This window comes from Scomber scombrus, chromosome 18 (genome assembly GCF_963691925.1).
Source record: "Scomber scombrus chromosome 18, fScoSco1.1, whole genome shotgun sequence".
Classification (NCBI taxonomy): Eukaryota; Metazoa; Chordata; class Actinopteri; order Scombriformes; family Scombridae; genus Scomber; species Scomber scombrus.
In genome coordinates, this window is record NC_084987.1 from 5,441,598 (window position 1) to 5,457,307 (window position 15,710).

The 15,710-nt window shown below is 41.9% G+C and overlaps 2 protein-coding genes across 2 annotated transcripts in view; one reads left to right on the forward strand and one right to left on the reverse strand.

Annotated features, from left to right (window-relative positions):
• LOC133999286 (uncharacterized) overlaps nt 1-1,146 on the forward strand; it is a 1,444-nt gene extending 298 nt beyond the window's left edge. The window contains exon 2 of the mRNA XM_062438472.1: nt 10-1,146. Within this exon, the coding sequence (XP_062294456.1) occupies nt 10-1,146 (1,137 nt within the window). The remainder of the gene's footprint in view (nt 1-9) is intronic.
• Nucleotides 1,147-5,234: 4,088 nt separating this feature from the next.
• ppfia3 (PTPRF interacting protein alpha 3) overlaps nt 5,235-15,710 on the reverse strand; it is a 32,137-nt gene continuing 21,661 nt past the window's right edge. The window contains exons 18-30 of the mRNA XM_062438473.1: nt 14,791-14,915; nt 14,544-14,698; nt 14,288-14,387; nt 14,089-14,170; nt 13,180-13,380; nt 11,388-11,453; nt 10,864-10,887; nt 10,518-10,693; nt 10,059-10,156; nt 7,636-7,811; nt 7,053-7,121; nt 5,869-6,031; nt 5,235-5,287 (exon numbers count right to left, since the gene is read on the reverse strand). Coding sequence (XP_062294457.1) covers nt 5,235-5,287; nt 5,869-6,031; nt 7,053-7,121; nt 7,636-7,811; nt 10,059-10,156; nt 10,518-10,693; nt 10,864-10,887; nt 11,388-11,453; nt 13,180-13,380; nt 14,089-14,170; nt 14,288-14,387; nt 14,544-14,698; nt 14,791-14,915 — 1,488 coding nt within the window. The remainder of the gene's footprint in view (nt 5,288-5,868; nt 6,032-7,052; nt 7,122-7,635; nt 7,812-10,058; nt 10,157-10,517; nt 10,694-10,863; nt 10,888-11,387; nt 11,454-13,179; nt 13,381-14,088; nt 14,171-14,287; nt 14,388-14,543; nt 14,699-14,790; nt 14,916-15,710) is intronic.

Sequence of the window (15,710 nt, forward strand, 5' to 3'; positions counted from 1 at the left end):
ACCTACCAGTCAAATAGCAACTCAGGCAGCAATGAAAAACACAGTGACAGTTTAGATGTTCCCGCAGAAGGAGGAACACTCAGGACCGAGGATATTTCTGAGGATAATTCTCGACCAAAGGACTACAAAGTTGAAAGCAGCAGCCGACAAGATTACTTAAGTTTTGCAGACTTTTCCAAGAAGGACGATCAGGACGCTGCAGAAAGACCGTTGGAGGTTTCTGCAGTGGAAACACAAAGTACTGTCGGTCCTAATGCTAAACTAAAGGCTGAGAGAGGACCAGAACCGACTGTTCCCTCGGTGCAGCAGAGCGACGCACCGACAGTCGGGACGGCGAACCAGAGGACACCGGGGGCTGGGAGAAGCCTGGCTGAGGAGGGTCTGACCCTGGAGGCAGGGCTGGGTCTAGGAACCGGGTTGGACAAAAGCTTTGAAGGCGACGAGATGTTTCTGGACGTGCATCCTCGAGTCCTGTTCTCACCCTCTCCGTCACCCCCAGAACACCCTCCTCTCCTCCTCATGCTGGAGACCGGCATGCTGGAGGAGGACTGGAACGGAGAGGAGCAGGAGGACATGGACGGACACATCGAAGGGCACGGGGACCGGGCGATCGACAGGAGCACCACCCTGAGTTGGACAGACTTGTTGACAGTTACAAGTGAAGCCGCTCGTCCCGTTAAAAGGGACAAACGCTCGCACTTGATAGACAAGAGGAGGGGGGAGAAGTCAGTGTGCGAGGCGGAAAGCGTCTGGGTCATCGACAAGACGACGGCCATCGACTCTCACAATCAGAAAGTCACCATCTTGCAGGACATTCAGACCCAGACAGGACCGCTCAAACAGTACTTCTACGAGACTCGGTGCCGCCAAGCAGAACAGCAGAGCGTCGCCGGCACGTCGCAGGGGTCGAGGGGAGCCGCGGCACCAGCGAAATCCGTTGGGGTGGGCGTAGCCGGGGCGGGCTGCTTGGGCGTGGATAAAAAACAGTGGGTGAGCGAGTGCAAAGCCAAGCAGTCGTACGTCCGAGCGCTCACCAAAGACGCGAGCAACAGAACCGGATGGAGGTGGATCCGCATCGACTCGTCCTGCGTCTGCGTGCTGCTGTCCAGAGCGAATCAGACATTGGGGAGGAAGGGGAGAGGCTGAGAGAAAGAGAGAGAGAGAGAGAGAGAGAGAGAGAGAGAGAGAGAAAGACAGAGGAGGGGGAGGGAGATGGAGAGAGATGACAAGAAGTAGAGAGTGACACAGAGCAGAGCTGCTGTGACTTCCCTCTGTGTGCACTTTCACTTGCTGGCGACATTTCCATAAAAATGATGGCAGCCTTAATCCACCTGGGTTTTTTTTTCTCCCTCTCTCTCTTCCTCCTTCCTTCCCTCCATCACAACTTCAAAAGACTTTTTTTTTTAAAACACGAAGACCTCAATACTAGATCTTAGGGAAATTTTGTCATATATAGAGATTTAAAAAGTACTGTTTTTTGTATGATTTATCTTTCATAATCTAAGTTATTTTTGATTAGTATGTAAGCATGTGTATGTCTTTGATATTAATATATTCCTTTATATATGTGTACCATATGTCACCAGTATACCTTTATGTATAAAGCTATGTGTATCAGTGTGTATTTATAGAGTGGTAGGTCTCTCCAGTGTCTAATGATAATTCCAGCCTCTTGTCCCCCTCGGGTTGTGAGAGGAAGGAGCGCCACCTACTGAGGCTCGGATGTTGTAACAGTGCTTTTACCACAAGAATCTGACACAAACTACAGCATGGGCATATTAAGGCAATGATTTCACTTATGCTGAACTTGTAAAATGTGGTTCATGAACGTGGTTTGTGTATTTATAAGACACCTAAACGTGCTTTTTTTTTTTACCATCTGCAGGTATGTTTGGTTTGCCTGCTAAATGCGGTAATAAAGAATCTTTGTACTCAGCAAGTTCTTTTCTCACTGATATGCAAAAAAACTACTATTTGGAAAATAAAGGGTATCATATGCAGTAAATTTCAGGTATTTTAGAGCTGTAATTTACTGGCTGCAGCTTCATAAAACACATTTGACTAGAAGTGGAACAATTCATTGATTGACAGAAAATTCATCAGCAACTTTTGATTATCAAAAAGGGAAAAAATGATAAAATTCTCTGGTTTCAACCTCTTAGATGCAAATATTTTCTGGGTATATTTGATTGTATGTGATAGTAAACTGAAGATTTTTGGGTTAGTTGACTGCTGGTCATTTTTCACCATTTTCTGATACTTTAAAGGCCAATTAACTAATCGATTATTCAAGAAAATATTCAGTAATTAGTCGATACTTGCAGTGAGGAAAAGAAAAAAGTGGAGAAAGTTCGCGATGATCAGCAAATCCAACTGGATCGCTTTATTTATTTATTTATTTTCTCTTTTACATCACCATTTTCACTATCATCATCATCTTCTTCTTCGTCATTATTGTTTATTTTTCCATATGATATTTTTCAATTTGTATTACTATCACTTTTTTTATCATGGAAATCTGTTAAATCATTTGCACAATTTGTTCTCAAAATGTACACATACAGTAGCGTATTTGAATGACTATTTTCAATGTTTCATATTTACTTTTTAAAACTAGTTCAAATGAAGTCGGAATCAAGAAGGAAAAAGAACATGTACATACATTTATCCAATACATACCTAAAGAAAATAAATAGTTATCGTAAAAAATAAAAAATACAACTGAAAAAAATACACACATTTTACAAATTGATCCCCAGGCTCCCCCTCCCCCGTAGGTTTATCATACAGATATAGATTTTTTTTTGAACGACACCTCATTATCTTCACCACCAAAAAAAACATGTTTTAGGTCATTTGTCGTTTGTTTGACATGCATCGTAAACACAGAGGCTAAAGGTTTTGTTTCCTGGGCTTCCCTCGACTCGCCACCTCTCTCCGGATCTCCCACCCCCCCACCCATAGAGCTCTTGGTTTCTGTTATGGCTTGTGTGTGCAGTAAAATGACCAGGTTCTGTCCATCCTTTTTTTTATTCTTTCTTTCTTCTTCTTCTTCTTCTTCTACTTCTTTCCTTCCTCTCTTTTGAGTCCCCCGTTTTTGTCTCTGTCGCCTCTCCCATCATCAGGATTACCCAAGACCCTGAGCTGATGATTACAAAGTCATAAACCGCACAGTGACGTTGTGGAGGGCTCGTAAGGAATTTGGGTTTGAGGCTGACTGCAATGGCATTTCCTCTTTTATTGTATTCAAAACTTTGGTACCACTTAATAATAAGGCATACTTTATAAAAAGGTTTAGCTACAGTGGTGTTTCAAGAAAAGTTTTGGGTTGCGAAAGTTGTGAAGTTTTGGAAAAAAGCCCCCGTGGTTGGTGTATAAACTCCCCCACAATCATTTCCTGTCTTTTAAGATAAATAATTTGGACCAAAATCCATTTTATTAACAATTTGCTAACATTTTAAAGTCTTTATACCTGTATGATGAATTATTGTAGTGGAAGAAATTTACTTTTTTAAATTTCATTCAACATTATTTAACACATTTTGACCACACATTGAATGCCTTGTGGTAACATCTGCAACTTTACTACTAAGCCACAAAGTCTGCAGCTATTAATGTTAATAAGATGTTAATTATGTTTATAAACAACACTCTTTCCCACAATATATTATAAGTGTCCATTGCTGGGATTCTTCCAATGAATTAAAAAGCTAGATATAAAGTTACATTTACACCATAAAACTTCTGCAACCCCAAAACTTCTCCTTATTTAAAAGCTGATTACCAATCAACAAAGCTTTAATCAATTACTAACATGAACAATCCCGATACTCGTAAACTCTTTCTAAAGTCAGCCTTTTTAAAAAAGTGGCACCAACACTAACTTTATAGATTTCCTGCCGGCCACATCGTGAAACCAGCTGAACACAATGCCTCCGTGGCCTCGCTCCACCCTGCTCCATCCGCCTCCGTGCCTTTGATCTCTATAATGGGGTCCCTTCAAAAGAGGCTACTCTGGCTATCGGCTTTCAAGGTGTCAATAGACAAAGCGCGAGGAGGGTCCCTTCTGATGTCGTTGGAGCTAAATGTCGGTCTGAAATCGGACATGTTTTACTACACCGCTCCGACCAATTGGGGACACTTAGACGCCCCTGACAGGACCATAGAAGCCAACAATAGAGCCACAATGGCCGACACCGGATACCGACTCATGAGCAGAAAGGAGAACACCGGTGTCGTTTAGAGTTGTAACCCATTTACGCCCATCTACTCAAGGCCCCCCCCCACCTCCTACACCTCCCAATCATTTTACGATTTCTCTTGTCCAAACTTTCCGGGTGAGGTTAACGTCTGCTAACGGCTAACAAAGATGCCCTCGTTATATAAAAAAGAAAAAAAACAAACACCTGTTATCGAGCAGAAGTTGTAAGGCGACATGTTTTGCTTGTTTTCATACTATAAGAGAATAAATGGCAGCAAGTGGCTTCCTCGTAAAGGAAGGAGTATGAGCCCTGATGCTGCCAACTGACTGCGCTGACTGTGTGCAGACGCCAACAGGAATGAAAGAGAGGGGGAAACCTGCACGACCGGCACAAGCCTAACCGACACCGGCGCTGTCCTTTATTAATCCCGCTGACAGATAGAGAGAGAGAGATAGATAGAGAGCAAAGACAGAATGACAGGAAGAGAGAGACAAGAGAGAGAAAACAGCTGATCCCATCCTACCTTCTTAGTCTAGTCGGAAAATACATTCATACATTCTTCATGTCATTTTCCCCCTTTTTTTATTCCTTTGCTTCTGTTATTGCAGAATGGTCAGACCGATAGATTTATTTTTTAAGTTAAATGGTTATATTCATTGCTTCTTTCTCCGTGGATGAGCGAGAGAGGGTCCTCTAGTCCCAATCCGGTCGGTGCCCTGAGGAGAGAAACAGCATTATTCCCACGTCACTGCCTCTGTGGCCTTAATTCAACTCTCGCCTAAATCCCCACCAACCAAAACCCCACCACTTAAAGACCTTAGGAGAACTATTAAAATCCCAGGCTCAAACCAATCCACTACAACAAACATATGCAGAAAACAACACGATTCAATGAATGTGTTGGGCAGATGTGCAAGCCCTATCTGTCACTGTGTCACGGCACAAATGAAACAACACACACAGACACACACATAGATGAAACGCTACTAGAGAGGTTTGATTAATACGGCCGATGTTTCTCACCTCAGCACCTCAGCAGGAGTACGTCCTCACTGAGGCAGATTCACCCCGAGCACCAGAGTTGGCTGCGTTGGAAAGCGGGAGACAAACACAGATGGGGTCATTATCATTTTCTTGCAATTTCTTAAACACCACTGACCTTCCACAGGCATTCCTATTAAGAAGTGGAATGAAGGATAATAGCCCTCCTCTGTACTTTGAGGCGTCTGTTCCTTGTTATTGCCAGTTCCTCATGCAAAAGGAAACTGAAAATTCCTCTGCCAAACTAATGGCAGAGTAGCATGAAAGCAGCCAACTGCTCTGCAAAGCATGTGACTCCAGTTTTGCATTCGCCGTACTGTACGCTGCCGGAAGACAAATGTTTCCGTTCAAGGCTCATTTCCAAGAAAATCAAGACGTAAACACACGGCTCATTTATAAATCAGGTCTTCAGAATAGCTGCACCTGATAGGGGGCTCGCCCTCCTCTTCTCTAACGAGCTGCAAACACACCTCTTGGCCTGATTCCTGTCATGCTCTTTATGTGAGTAATGCCATATTGAGTAGCAGGCTCTAAATTGAGACGCACGCCTCGAGGGTCTCCGGAACGAGCTGAACAAATGCGAATATGAGAGCCGAGGTGTCAGAGGTCACGGGTTCATACTCACCGTCACTCTGAACCTTTCTCAGGGTAACCGAGGGCGTGGAGATGGCTGAGGCACGGAAGTTAGCAGGCAGGGTCTCGGAGGAGTCGGAGGTCACGCCCCGAAGGTCTTTCTCCCTAAACATCTTCCTCCAGGAGGGCGAGCGGGTGAATGTCTTAGTTCCATCCTGGCGAGTAGAGAGGGGCGTGTTAGTGTGCGTCGAAGCAAATAATCACTCATATAAATCTACAGGTGCTTCTCATTACCTTACTTTCATGTCTCCTCCTTCCTAACCTGAGAGGAGAAGAAGCCGCCTGGAGGAGGCTTAAGACCACCGTCACAGAAGTCTTTTATCAAACTGACACACACCTTTATTGGATATCTGTAATGTTTGGATGCTGCAGCTGAGCGGACTGATCTGACATTGCATCACCGCAGTTTTATACAAATAACAAGAACCAACTCAAGTGATATATTACACACAAGTTTAGATTTTGTTTGCTTTCTGTTAAAATACTTTTTATTTCTGTTGACTGTAGGTCTGATTAATAAAGGAAGCAGCTTTCATCATCCATTAGGAAAGCTTTTATTTTCGTTTTCCCCCATTTAAAATAACTGTCAGACATTTTGAGTGACAAATGTTTTTTTAATGAGGCTATAACATTCCAGGTGTGTCGAGTACAACGTGTATTTTGACTTGAGCTACTAGCCAAAATATTCCTGAATATCACCAGACTCATTATAACATGCTCTACTAAATAAGTCATTTAAAAAACAGAATAGCATTAAATGCAGACTCAAACAACTTCACTACCAGTAAATGACTGCATTGAATGTCTAAACAGTAACTTAACCAACTGTCTTTTGATAGATTTGTTTATAATATAACGTGCAGATGTTTTGTCAGTTTATTTTAAGAGAAAGATGCAGAGATATTCCACCTTCTCTTTGCTCCATGCTGGAGGACATTAGTGATATCTGCACACTCTTAATATTATGTGGACAGATCATCACATTATCTACCATCAAGGCATGAAAAGACGCCGAAGAGCCGTTAACACCTTTAGACTGACAGCTGTGCTGCTGTCGTTAGAAACAGACGACAGCTCAGAAGAAAAGAACGTCTGAGGGAAACGAGGACACCTTTAAGACTAATGAGAAGCATCCTAGATATTTTTTTATTCTTTCCAGCCGATTACCACGCTGACCTCATCGGGTCGTCTCTCGGTCCCCATGGAGATGAGGGAGTTGTACTCTTGCTCCAGGAGCTGTCTGGCCTGGAGGAGAGAGGTGATGTAGAGCCTCGAGGTTAGTTTGGATTCTTTGCAGATGACACATTTTCAGCGCAGGTCTGCTACGCTGGCATTCATTAGTTCATGTTTAAATAGCACGCACGCATCGAAGGAGGGCTGTGGAACTCCAATGTATCAAATGAGGCTTTTTAACCTGAAGACTTTTGGTTATTTAACCGTACATACTCCTGTTTCCTCAGAAAATAGAAGTCAATTTAACTTTTTTATTGATTTAGGACAAAAACACAGGATATTGACCACTTATTATTGTCAGTATCATGAAAAAATATAACAAAAACCAATTATAAAGGTTCCAATAATGATTGTAAGGATTTTTTAAGCTAAAAAGAATAAAATTAGGAGGATGTCAAGTCTTGGTTTTGAAGGAAAATGTTTAATTGCAACACATTGATGAATATTTGCACCTATAAAGTTATTTTAATATCATTCATACGTGAACATATGTGGATATCGTGTACTTTAATGACCTCTCAGTTACCTGTGTGTGCTGATTGGGCATCTGCAGCAGCAGGGCCAGGTCGCAGTAGTCGAAGGTGTCGTCTAAAGCCAGCAGAGCGCCGTGGACGCCGCTCTCACGGAGGTTGTCGGCGTACTCCTTCAGACCGATAGTCTGCACCCAGCACATCACACGCTCATTGGACCACACCATCACATCTGAGAGGAGAAAGAAAGGAAGAAGGGGATGAAGATGAAGGGAGGGGGGGGGGGGGCAAGCATCCATCTGCAAAACAGCAAGATGTCTGCTGGATGTTTTCATAAGCCAGATCAGATTTCTTAATATTCTGGTCACTTCCTGCGGTTCAAGCTGGATGAATTAAGCAAGTCTTTTTTCAGGCTTATTAATGGTGTTCCGAAAGGGTTATATTACCTGTTAAAAATCAAGGAGTGATGGAGAGAAATTGCGAAACGTTCCTAATTTACCCATTTATCTCCGAACATTAACTGCACAGGTCAAGCTTATCATTAAACAAGCTGAAAAACTCACAGATTTTGCTCACTTGGGAAATTCTTCTGTGTGTCGGGGAATTCAGCCAAGATGAACTGATTGCAAATGTACAACATGTGTATCTCAAAGCAGGGCGGTGGGAGAGCATGGGATTCGGGGGTTTGTTTAATGGCTGAGTGTGTTGACATTTATGTAATCTTTATCTGGCTGAATTACATCAGAAAGCTATGGCTTATAATCTGTTCTAAGTGAAGGAGGAGGGTAACCGAGGGGTGGTCTAGAACGTCTTCCAGCAATGTGGGAGATATCAGAACTCAAGGGAAATGAAGGAAATGTCTTTACCATTATCAAGTTTGAGGTTTTTTGGTTGTTTTTTTCCACTAGGTTTATTTTTAATGCTAAAACCAATGCAAGAAAGTCATTTTTTCTTTGCTTTTAAGGATGTTGGTCAGTCCATTACTTTCATTCATGGTCTGTAAAGGATGAGTCAAAGTGATTTTCATGACTTTTCCTCGAGGGCCGCCAGCTGGTCCAAATTTTCTACGAGATGCATTCACACACAGTTTTTTTTTTTTATGTGTGTGTGTGTTTACCACATGATGAGTCCTGATAATTCTTCCTCTAGCTCCAGCACGAGGTTTACATTTGTGGTTTCGAGAGCTATGCTCGGCTAAATATTAGTTGTTATGGTGTATTCGTGACACAAACACTAGAGGATTAAGAAACAAAAGGAAACATGCTTTTAGTGGCCTGTTGAAAAGTTTATAGTACAGCAAATGCTACTGCTGCTACTAATAATTACAAAGAAATTAACAAAGTATCACAGCAAGATAAAGTAGCACTGGGTCAAAATGTTGCCCAGTTTGAGTCAAAAAAGCACCAATAGTAAATAAAACCTTGTAGTTATGTTATTTTTTTATACCTGAAAACAGTCAGAAATGTCTCGTTTTTTGTATAAAGCGATGTGCATACAGGTCAATGTCGTATTTTATTGTGTCCATGTGGTTTAGTCAAATTTAAAGGGGTTAAAATTTGAATGAATAACTTGCACACATTCTTATTTTTTGTGGACCCGGCATCAAATTTCTGCTTTTAATCCATTTTGAGAGAATATATTAGAGGATTATGGCAAAAATGTCTAAGTGGTGTAACCATAGAAACTTTATACCAAATAATTAAACTTGCATAAAAACAGTAAATTCTCAATAAAACACCATATCAACTAGTTTGGCATGATCTTACATTATAACTTTTTATATTAAATAAAGGTAATGGAATACAATTGTTGTAAATATTACATTTCATCTGGTAACCATGGAGATCAGGAAACATTTACATGTTTTAAAATGAAGTAATAATTTGTATAAGTCCACTTAAATACACTGTAGATACAATATTTAATATGTATCATTCTTTTGTGGTTACACCATTTGACATTTTCAGAAGCATTCAGTCTTAGTTTTGGTTAAAAAATGGTGCAAATGTCATTTCAAATGATATAAAACCAACAAAAATACAAAATGCAGATTTTAACAAACCTGATGCTGCTTTTAAGACAAATGTTTAAGATCTTTTTGCTAACCTTGACATATAAGAGTAGAGTAGATTAAGCTTTAGTTTGGGGAAATAAGCCAACAGTAAAATAAAAAACAACATTAAAACTGGGTCGGTACTGTGTTGGTGCTATATTGACCCAAAGGGTTAAATTTTGACCCAGATTTTTAGGTAGAAGTAAATTTATGGCCTAATAATAGATCAATGATAGTAACAACCCTTTCCATAATTAACCTGGATATAGATGCATTACACAGTAATCAATAAGGTATGCTTTGAACAAGTTAATAGCACAGCATGAATAGACAAATTAGTTGGGTGGATGCGATCATCAGTGGAACAAACACCATCCCACATCTGTCATGGTGAGTAAACGACAGCTAAAAAGAGAAAGAGCTCACCTTTGTTATGGTGGACGCTCTCCTCTCTCCTCCTCTCCAGCTCCTTGCGATCGTAATTCAGCCGCTTCAGGCACATGATGCCGTAATGCATACTGACCCTGGGAAAGGTGAAAGAGCAGCAGGGTGAGCGGAGAGTGAGGCAGGTTAACGCAGGGCGTGTTTCCACTCTCACCTGTACTCAGAGAGCATTAACACAATCCAACACCTTTGACCCCCTCGACTCTTTTAGAAAGAGAACTAAAGGAAGGCCTGGAGACACACACCTGAGCGGTGAGTGTGTCACAACATCTGGAGAGCTGCCAATATGTCTTTTGGCACCTTCGTATTTCACATGTCACACACACGCACACAGAGTCAACAGAGGAGAAGTAAAGCGAATACACAAAATGTGACACAAGAGCGTGACTTCAGTGAGTTATGGCTGTAAACGATAGCTGGCACGCAGAGGCCGAGCCCTACCTGTGGAAGCTGTCCACCATTTTGAGCTGTCCTCTCAGCTCCTTCTTGGTCAGGTGGTCCAACATGCGGGCATCCACCAGGGACTCCATGAAGTAGCTGCGATACTGTGGCAGGCCCAGACTGGGCAGCCAGTCGTTGCCCACCCACTCATGATTCATATCGCCGTAGGCCAGAATCTGAAGGGGACAACCGCAGATGATCAACAGTGAATCACGCTTGGCTTGATATCTGATGGTGGTGCAAGTCTGCAACTCATGACTCACTGGATCTAGAGATGATATTATTGACAGATACTCAGCATGTTGCATTAATTTAGACTTTAAAAAAAGGTGCATTTGATCCTTACCTGATCCCAGCTGAACTCTTTCAGCTCCTGGAACGCCGAGAAGAAGAGAAGAGGCAGACAGAGAGAGACAGAGCGAGAGAGAGAGTGATATGGAGGTGGCGAGGGAAAGGGGAGCGGGGGTCAAGAGCAAGGTGGACGGATGGAAGAGATGATGGAGGAGAAGCAGAGGAGAGGGGAGCAGCAGCAGCAGCGGTGGTGGCGGGAAAAGAGGACAAAGGGAGGAACAGTGTGTTAGTGAACGGGTAATTAGTTGGAAGCAGTTCACATTGAAACAGCAACCAGAGGGAGAGAAGAAGATGCTCAACACTATGGCCTGGGCCCACAAAGAGAGATATATAAAGAGAAATACAAAAAAGAGAAATATAGAAAGAGACAGTGAGAAGAGGAGGAGGAGGAGGAGGAAGGGGAGAGACTCGTCAACATGATTCAGACCAGACTAGACGCTAAACATGATTAAAAACTGAGTAAAATAATCATAAAGGAGGGGATTGACAGACAGAGTCAGTACAGCCGGGGACACTAACCGGAGGCTTGATGGCTGCGTTTAAAGACTCCATCTCAGCGTGGGTCATCCACACGTTACTGGTCGACTGCGGTCATGTGAAAAGAGAAAAGTAGAGCCGTGAGATGAAAGGCGTCACATACTGCTTTTTCCTGCTTCAACTGATGACTCAACGTCAATACATTTGTGATTTAATGGCGCCATAAAAAAAAAAAAGAGAGAAAAGAAGCCACATCACAAGATGTTAGCCGACCACAACAACAGACTGCTTTTGTCATTGCCATGGCGATATCTGACGAACGAGATGTTTGACCGGTTTCTGTGAAGCGATAAGAGAGTCTGTCGAATCTGTTGAGCAGAAGTGTAATGCATGATCCCTTTTTCACTATTTCATCACATTAATAATGATTCCTGCTATAAATAAACATGAAGCCAAGAGAGGAATTTTTGGGGAAAAGTGAAGCCAAACCAGAATCTGGCAACAGATAAGTCCAAAAAAAAAAAAATGGACTGACAGAAGAAGATGGATTTTGATTGTTTATGACTTCATCTGCGTTGGAACAGAGGATGCAAAGAGTATGGACACAGATATATCCTGCATGCTACAGTTTCACTACAAGTTTTAACATCTGTTTTATCTTTGCTGCTGTGTGAGAAAGTGAAATGTGGCTTCTTTTTTTTCCCTGCAGGCAAAATGGGTGAAACTGTATCAGTGCCTATATGCAGTTTACTACCATACTTATGTAAAATACATCATTTTTTGACATTTATCACATGCAATATATGTTTTATGTTGTATTTTATATTTTCCTGTATGTTTCCTATCAATCTGCAGTCCATTTCATATCATTACTTACTTACTCTTACTTTGACATCATATATTCTCATTTCCATTTTACTTTACTTTATTTGATTATATTATTAGTTTATGCTACAACCCCCACATTCCCCAAAAGGGATCATTAACCTTTCAACTAATCTCAAAACCACAAACATCTGGTTCCACATGTACCTCATATACTACTTATATGAATACAACATATGTGTATTCTCAGCATGGAAAATAAGCCTAAATAAGTTATAACAAAGATATCAATGTTTTTATGAGCATGGGAATCGACATATGAAGGTGTTTAAGGTCTTAACCTTTGTGTCGTCCTGCCGGGTCAAATTGACCCCGTCTTTTTTGACTGTTCCTTCTTTCCTCCCTTCCTTCCTTCTTTCCGTCTGTCCTTCCTCCCTCCCTCCTTCCTTCTCTCTTTCTTTCCTTCCTCTCTTTCCTCCCTTCCTTTTTCCCTTTCTCCACCCCCCTTTCTTCCTTCTGTCCTCCCTTCCTCCCTCCTTCCTTCTGTCCTTCCCTCCTTCATTTCCTCCCTCCCTCCTTCTCTCTTTTTCTTCCCCCCTACCTTCCTCCCTTCCTCTTTTCCTTTCTCCCTCCCTGCCTACCTCCTACCTTCCTTCCTTCCTTCTTTCCTCCGTCCTTCCTTCCTTCCTTCCTTCCTTACTTGCCTTCCTCCGTTCCTTCTTTCCTTTCCTTCCTTCCTCCCTCCTTTCCTTCCTTCCTTCCTTCCTCTCTCCTTTCCTGCCTTCTTCCTCCCTCCTTTCCTTCCTTCTTCCTCCCTTCCTTCCTTGACTCGAGGACAACAGGAGGGTTAACGTTCTCCAATCTTTACATTTAATCCTACAGGAAGGCTTTATTTTATAGCATGAGAACATGTCTGAGGATATAATTCCTCTTTTCTGTTTTATAATATTTAATGAGCATGTGAAATGTATGTGCGGTCACAGTGTGTTGCGGATTCAGGGAGTCTCACAGAGCGAGTGCTGGCCGGGGCAGAGGGGCTGGTGAGGGAAACCATCTCCTGGATGGCCAGTCGCAGTTTGAGGCGGTGCAGCGGGTTACTGATGCCGATCTCCCGCTGGATCTCTGTGTCCGACAGGTTGGCCATGATTGAGCCGCTTTTAACGTTGGAACGACAGGCTGCAACGTACCAGGCAGGCATTCCCACCCACAGCTGGAGGGAGGGGAAAAAAACATAATTAAAGATGAAGATGATGTGGAAAAAGTATTAATCTGTATCCAAGATTTGTTGCTAACTCCCTTAGATTCTTGTCTTCATTTAAAGGGGATATATCATGCACATTACCAGGTTTATATTTACACTCTGTGGCTCTAATGGAAATCTTTGCAATGATTTACAGCAAAAAAAACTCATTTTTTTTATCTTATACTGACTCTTTATGGAGCATTTCAGTTCAGCCTCTGTCTGAAACAGGCCGTTTTAGCTCCTGTCTTCCTCCTGATGAGCCCAATAAAGAAGCTACCTCTTTCTCTAGAGGTTACATAAACAAACAGGAGTAGTAGGATTTCACTTCTTTTTCTTGTTGTTTGCTCAAAATGTCGACTTCTTAAATACATCGGTACATGTTTGAGTCGGAATCAGATCTGTAATATAGGAACGGACAACAGGAACAACCCCTAAAACAACCTTAGCAACAAAGACTATGGCACGGACAATCTGATGTCATCACGAGGAGGAAGTAGAGGTGAACTTGCATGCAACTTTTGACTTGCAGGGAGCATTTTTACACATGTTCAGATCAAGCTTTGCTACTCTGACCATGTTTAACACCAACATCCGACATCGTAACAGCATATAAATGACATAAAATCACAAAAAGCATGATATTTCCCCTTTAAACTCTCTGCAACCAAACAGTACCTCCAACCAAGATACAACAGTGGGTCCATCCCAAGATGCAAAGGGAAGTCCTTGGCGACATGCTTCTTCCAGTAGCTCATGCCTAATAATGAGAAGATTATAGATGTTTGTTGTTGTGAGAGAACAGAAATTTAATCAAGGAACCAAATGAAAAAACAGAAAAACAAACAAAGTGGGAACGCAATCTCTTGATACTCACTTCTTCTTGCTGCGGCGGTCTTTATCCGCTGGACCCAAAGTCCCAGTCTTGTTCATCCCCATCGGGTCTCCAGAGGCCTGTTCTTCAGAAGGTGTAGATGCTGGAAGACACACAGAGACGTTAAAACATCACGAGAATCACACGTAAGAATACTTTAGAGCCAGAGCAGCTCGAACACGTTTAAATGAAAATACCGACAGTGTGGATTACTGATATACAATCAATGTTATCCCTCCCTTATCCTCCATCTGTTTACCAAGAGAAGAAGATCCTTCCCGCCCAGGCTGGCCCATCCTCCCTTTCTCCTTCTTTCCAAAAAGCCGACCGATGGAATACTTGATGCTTTTCTTCTTATTGGACTTGTGGAGGGAGTCTTGGCTGCTGTTGGAGCTGCTGCCATCTGCTGAGAGACTGAAAGAGAGAAGGGAAAACACTGAGGTAAAAACAAAAAAACACACCAAAAAAAAGCCAAACTTCATTCGATATATCTATTTCTTTCTTACCTGCGGAACTCCCGAGGGTCGTCGAGCATCGCCCCTGGATGGGTGAGGGTCATCCTGTCCAATCGCAGAGCGCGAGGAGTCGGAGGAGGTGTGGAGTCGAGAAGAGCGAGAGACCGGTCGTTGTTCTGAAACACGGATTGTAAAACTTTTATTCATTCATTAATTTTCTATACCAACTTATCCTGTAGTTCAAAGGCCACATACAGCCAAATTTGATCTCAAGTGGGCCAAACCAGTAAAATCATAATAACCTATAATATAGATATATTATATATTTACTGTATTAAATAATCTATTTACTGTGAAAAATGAGCAGTTTCAACAATATTATGTATTATTTTGCACAGAAGCTCATGTCCTATTTTACCTTATCTTATGTATTTTATTGTAACTAAAAATTACAAAAACTTAATGAAACCGTAAAAATAAATCCTCATAACTACTTATAAAATGATTTATAATATAACAATCTTATTAAAACTATTAACTATTAATTTAACAAGAAGCCAAAAAAAAGTTGTAGCACCTTTACAAAAATATTTTAGGCCACTTCAGGAAACGTTTTTTCAGAGTAAAAGACATTTGTGGTGAATTGTAATATTTATACTTTACAAAGTCGTCCTGCAGGCCGGATTGGACCCGTATGTTTCAAACATGCGGCCCGTGGGCCAGAACCGGCCCGCCGAGGGGTCCAATCTGACCCACTTTCCTTCCTGTCTTTTTTTCCTTCCCTCCTTCCTTTCATCTTTTCCTTCCTTCCTTTCTACTTTCTTTTCCTTCTGTCCTTCCTTCCATTTGTCCTCCCTCCCTTTTTTCCTTCCTTCCTTCCTTCCTTTCTTCCTTCCTTCCTTCCTTCCTTCCTGTCTTCTTTTCCTTCCCTACTTCCCTCCATCCTTTTACTGGTCCGTCCCACATGAGAT